Here is a 6302-nt window from a genome sequence, read left to right as displayed (position 1 = left end):
CTCCAGACGCCTTTATCATAGTTGTTTACTTCAACTTAATCTATTTTTTTTTAGAAGTCTGAATTATTCAAAATAATCACCATCGCTTCCCTGACTGCTGTTATTTAATGAGATAACCTTTCATACTGAGCAAACCCAAAAGCAAAAAAAAAATCTCATTAATCTTTCTAGTGTTTAGAGACACCTCAAGAGCTTCAAACATTTACCTCTCCTTCCCAGCAGCTGAAATGGTTTTAGGAGGATCATGGTTCATACCTCACATTCCCTGGAGCCAGAGATGGTATACGTGCAGGGCCCAGATCCATTAACCGATACATCCATGGTCTCAGAGTTTGTTGGCTTGTAGTCCACGTAATACTCCTGTAAAGGGGAGTTCATTTGCCTTTCAGACTCTCGGGCCTTTTTCCTGCGCCTCTTCATGAGGGAGTGCTGCTGGAGCTGTTTCATGCTGGCTGGATAGCGCTTCCATGACACGTAGATTACCAACAAAATCATGGCCACGGAAAGAAAGAGGGCCACGCTCCCAGCGATTATTTTGTGAAAGGAAACGTGCTCGTACTCTGGTTCCACTCCCGGTGTTGGGAGGTCTGCCGAAGGGCTTGGCGTATCGGATGTTGGCTGATTGCTTTCAAGTTTGGAAATGGTAGGTTTAGGAATGAAGACAGGTCTCTGGGGGGTTTTGGGTGCCTGGTATGATCTTTCAGTAACTACCACCTGGATTTCAGCACAGATATTATATGTTTCCACAGCATCGCTCACTTTTTCACCCTGGATATGTTTAGGGCCTGCACATATCATAGTGCTTTCTTTATTTCCCTTGAAATTCTTAAGCCAAGTAAACAGAGGGCAAATGCTTCGAGTACATTCCCACATATTTCCGGACAGAGTGATGGAGATGAGCGAGATCCATGTATTGATGGTCTCCTGAGAGATGTTGGTGAGTTTGTTGGAATCCAGGTTCAGCTTTTGCAGGTTGGGAAGGCACTGGAAGGTCCCAGGCTCTATCCCTGTAATGTCATTTCCTGATAAATCCAAGTTGTGCAAGGAACTCCAAGTCCACGTTAACCCTTGGCTAATAGACCGGATCCTATTCCACTGCAAATAAATCGAGCGAAGGTTGAAGAGGCGTGGAAAGTGGGCAAAATTGATCTTAGAAAACTGGTTGTGCTCCAAGTGGAGCTCCGTCAACTTCAAAAGGCCAGCGAAAGCATTACGGGATAAGCTCCGCAGGCGGTTGTAGCCCAAATCCAGAAAGTCAAGGTTTCGGCAGTCTTGGAAAACTCGGATCGGCACAGTTTTCAGTGAGTTAGACCGCAAATGCAAGATCAAGAGTTTACGAAGGCCCTTGAACTGCTCGGACTGCAACACCTGCAACTTGTTGTAAGAGAGGTCCAGATTGCGGAGGTTGGGGACTGGGTGAAATGTTTTGTTGTGCAGATGGGTAATTTTGTTGGAGCTTAGAATTAATTCCTTCAGCCTGCGGATCCCCTGAAATGCATCCTCATCCACGGAGCTGATGTAATTATGGTCAAGATAAAGCCATATGAGCTGATTCAGGCCCGCAAACTGATTTGATTTCAGCTTCTGAATGCTGTTGTACCGTAATGATAAGCCTTGAGACCCTCCAGAAATATTCTGAGGGATGTCTCTGAATGCGTGAGATTCACAGTACACAATCTTGCCATCGCATCTGCAGTTCTTGGGGCAAGCTCGCTGAGCCCCCGCAACCATAACAAACAGCACCATAGGAAGTAGCACTAACACCACACTCATGCCTCTCAGCTGCTTAATTAAATGGAAACCTACAATATTAAAAAGAAAACAAATGTGCATTGTAAAGCTATTAAAATAAATCGCCAACAGATTACTAACGTCAATGGGGTTTCTAATAAAGCATTAGCGAAGCAGTGGATTTTGAAGACAACCTGTTTGCCTCCTGTCTTGCACTTTTTGTTGTGTAAATGTCTGTCTTTTGAGTTTCTGGCTTGCCATCTCTCCTACCCGCACCACCACCAGTACTACTCTTGTTATTCAATTACTTTTGTGTGATTTATGATCCCTTAGAAGGACCAAGAGCCTGTTCTCTATTCGCTTTGCTCCTGTACATCATCTCTCAATGTAGCTGGTATATCCTTATCGTTAGATGCTGAGGTTTTAACAATAAACATATTTGTCAAGTCACTGTGCTGAATGCTCCATAGTGCTGGAAAGGAAATGAGCCAAAGCTTCTGGTATTTATGTGCTGCTAAACATGTTCTTTAATAAAAGCAATTGCAAGTCCAATTCCTCCAAAAATTACTGCAAAAAGTGAGAAATCTACTTAACAAAGTTTGATCCATCTTTAAAATGTGTATTTATTGTAAAATTAAACAGTAAGTAAAGGCTTTACTTTTTGCACTGAGTGATTTGTTTTTAAGAGTAGGTTTACTCATTATTTTTCTGTACCTAATATATAAATAGATGCACAGAAACAAAGTACAACCATATAGAGAAGTATACCATATAACGCTAGTATGGGACCTCAATACCAAGATAATGGTAGAAGACACATTTGAAAATGAATCAGTCTTGACACATATTAATCTAAAGTGATCTTCATGTAGCTGTGAATACCTAAGCATTTATTATTTTGTATATACATTATATGATCTATGAAAATATACACACAAATACTTACATATAAACACTGCCTTAGGAGCAGCAAAACACGGAAAGTTTAAAGGGGTATATTTCTATTTCAACTCCCCTCTCTCTTCCACAGCAATACTGATTTGAAGATTTTGCATGTGAGATGTCATATTTATCATATAGTAGCAATGCTGTTACATGAAAACAGTCACATTTTCCACATTCTTTGACTAATCATGAAAGGGGGTGGAGGGGTTGTCAGAAAATCCAACATACATACGCACGCTTTCCTTAGCCTGTAATAAATTTAGGACTGGTGCCTCTGTCCAGAGTTGAAATTTTGCTAAGAATTAAAATGCATTCTTCCAACAGGGAATATTTTAAGGGCTGGTATCTCCTTGATAAATAATTACTTTATTATTTGTCAAATGCACAAAACCAACTCTGCGTTGCAGTTATTTAATCCAATCTTAAACCAAGGGGCAATCTGCAAAATAATTCCTAATCTAAAATGCCCGTGACTACGTGTCTCTGCCTTTCACTTTAATGGCTAGATTTTTAATTTAAATCCTCATCTTTTGCTACTGCCTATGTGCCAGCAGCAGCCAGCTAGAAATATGTTCTGGCTGTTACAGACTTGGGGGTTGGGGGGAAGGAGGGAGGGAAATAAACCTGTCACACTTGAAAAAATAAGACTGGCAAACGACTGCTGGAAATCTAGCAGCAATATTAGAGGTATCTTTTCAAAGACCAAACAAGGCTTTTCAAAACCACCTATACAACAAAATCACCCCCTCCCCTTTGCTTCCCACATACTGCAAAGTGTTAACAGTCCTTTCTGACAGCCTGAATAATACCACTACAGGCTCATCGAATATGAATATAAACCCAGAAGAAATCTTGTGTGAGCGTGCCTCACGCATACATGTACTTATCTATATGTGTGCAGGTGTGTGGGTGGGTTGTACAGACAGCGAAGGTACTCTCTACAGTCCTTAACTCGGTGCATGCGTTTGCAGATTAATTACATATATAACCACTGCAGGAGGAAAGGTGTGTATGTGCGTGTGGGGGGGAATACATGATCTAAAAATACAATAGCAAGTACAGTGAGTCACCTGGCAAAGGAATGCACTGCTGCTGTTCAGACTGTTTCCCCCCTTGAACAGCTAATAATCCAACTGAAAAATATACCATACAGCTGCAGCTGTGCTAACAAACAAACAAGAAAAGTTCACTTACCCATCCTTTTGTCATCAACAAACGTCCTCCTTTTCTTTTCTCCAGCTGTTTTCTTCTCTCTCTTTCCTTTTTTGCTTTCCCTTTGCCTCTCTCTTGCTCTCTTTTAAAAACTGGTCTCTTTTCTTTAAACCATCAGAATCTTCATGTCACAGCACGGTTGCCACTCACATCACCGCCATCCAGCGTGCATGCCAGTAACCCACACAAAGTTCCCTAGAGAGGACAAGCAAGAATTTTGGGGATGAGGAAGGGAAAGGATAGGGAAGGGGTTGGGGGTGGGGAAGACAGGACGAAGGATGGGGGGGAGCCTGTCGGGGGGTAGGGAGGGACTCTAAGCTCTGAGAGCCATTGTGTAAGTCATCAGAGAACCATCAGCATTAAGTGGCAATCAAAAGTAAAAGCTATAGCAGACCACGAAGGTAAACCAACTTCTCTGGGAGAAATAAAAAAATCTTTCCCGGTACCTAGCATTTCTCATTCTGCTGCCTTTTGCCATTCCCAGACACAGCAATCCATCCTCCAGCTTCCCAGTTCCTGAAGCAGGCAGGCCTCCTCTGCTGTGTAAGACCCCAGTTTAAAAGCTATGCAGGATAGGTTTATCCATTTAGCTGGTCAGGTTTAAAGTGTTTTGTAGCTGTGCTGAGAGGCAGCTCTTGTCTAATTCAGAAGCCTTTCCAGAGAGTGATGATGCTTTAGAGCTTGTTGGTGCTAATGTTCTAGTTTGTGATACACTGAGTGCCCTCCACTGGAGAAAACAGATCACACATTAAAGGCATGAACAAGCAATCCTGTCATTGCTATGCAGACTTTCTTCCTTCAGAAAAGAAAATTAAAGACACAGTATTGCCTTGCCCACCATCATCCCTCCCCGGACCCCTTTGCCTTCCCTAGATTATTAAATGTTTGTATTGTGGATTTTCTGGCAGCCAGTGTAAAACACTAAATAAAACACCTGTTCCCTGGGCATTTGGCAACCTGATCTTTTTCTAATCCACCTGACCTGTATATTTTTCTTGGACAAATTCTAAACTGTTTTTATTTTCCTGTATTCACAGGGTGAGAACAGCAAAAGGAATGTTTGTCGATTCAAAGTGAAAGTCGTGTTAAAGGGGGGGGGAGGGGGGGAGCAGGAAACGTACAAACTAATCATCCAAGCAAAAGGCATTTCATTGCATGCAACAAAGCCAAATGTAAACATACTGAAAACAGCTTGTTTCTTCTTTTTTAATCTAAGCGCTTTTTAGTCAAAAAAATACCGAGTTTGATAAACAATGCAGAACTGAAGCTGCAGAATTTTTTCTTCTAAACTCCTCTCCTCCCCCCGCTCTGCCCCATTCAGAAGCAGGGACTTCTCGCCGCCAAGAGTGCTGGTCTGGATTTCAGCAGACTTCAGCCACAGCCCTTGCGGTGTGATCTGGGGTATGACACTTCCACAGCGTTTCACCTCCTGCTATTTGTCTGGCTAGCTTACTAGGGCTTGAATTAATTCTCACCCAGTTCAACAGAAAGATGTCAACAGGATTTGGAGCAAGTGCAGTACCACGCAGAGCTCCTTTGAGTTAGTTCTGGTTAGCCCTATTAACCAGAAGCAGCAGAGAATATAAGCCTCAGTGGAGCCCCACACAAACACAAATGTACCATTTTTGGTTTCAAAGCAAACTCAGGCTTCTCAGAGGGCAGCACTGTATGGTACCTTAACATTTTTAACCTGGTTTCCTAAAGCTTATGTATTTGTACTGTCTGTCCAGCTGCTCCCTCCTCTCCCTGTGCTACATAGACATCGGGTATTTTGAAAACAATTCCCTGCCCAAATCTTGTGTTTAGATGCCAAAATAGTGGAAGTACTTTTTATAACATCTGTCATGAGCTAACCATTATGTGTTACTTATTTTTTAAAATATTTTTAAAATATTTCCCCTTATGACTAAAGAGACTTTGCTTAGCATTTTACAGTCTGCATCTCTTGACGTTTCTGCGTACTACTACTCTATAACAAAAATGAAAACTGCATGAAACTCAAGACCAGATTCTGAGCTCTTTTATTTTAGTTCCTTACTCCTGGCCCAGATAAAAAGACCACTGCTTGCCCCCGCAATCCATTCCAAGTGAAGTCACCCCTGCCCAGTCCCAGTACCTCATCCCCTCCAGGATACCCATCGGAGCAAAAGGGTTGGGGCACAGAATGGGCAAAGTAGTTCAACTCCATTTAAAAAAAAAAAAAAAAAATCCACAAACCAATCCATAGAAGAAAACTACTTTTCATCCCTTGTATCTGCATCCAGACTGCAACATCGCAAAGCTTCTGAATAAAAAACCTTGTTTTGTTTGTCCTGTTATGAGAATTCATTGCTACCTATAGAGCAGAGATCGATGTCTGTAAGAAAAATATCATAATTAATCACTACTTTTTACTCTGAATTGGCCAGCAATAC

At 41.9% G+C, this 6302-nt stretch overlaps 1 protein-coding gene across 1 annotated transcript; it reads right to left on the bottom strand.

Annotated features, from left to right (window-relative positions):
* Positions 1-249: 249 nt before the first annotated feature.
* On the bottom strand, positions 250-1802 carry LRRTM4 (leucine rich repeat transmembrane neuronal 4; the record flags this gene model as incomplete). The annotated part of the gene is made up of 1 exon (XM_009581418.1): positions 250-1802. A coding segment is annotated over one exon (1553 nt), but the record flags the coding sequence as incomplete, so codon positions are not given.
* Positions 1803-6302: the final 4500 nt, after the last annotated feature.

This window comes from Fulmarus glacialis, unplaced genomic scaffold (genome assembly GCF_000690835.1).
Source record: "Fulmarus glacialis isolate BGI_N327 unplaced genomic scaffold, ASM69083v1 scaffold1017, whole genome shotgun sequence".
Lineage (NCBI taxonomy): Eukaryota > Metazoa > Chordata > Aves > Procellariiformes > Procellariidae > Fulmarus > Fulmarus glacialis.
The sequence above is the reverse complement of the archived record's forward strand: the minus strand, read 5'-3'. Positions and strand labels throughout refer to the sequence as shown.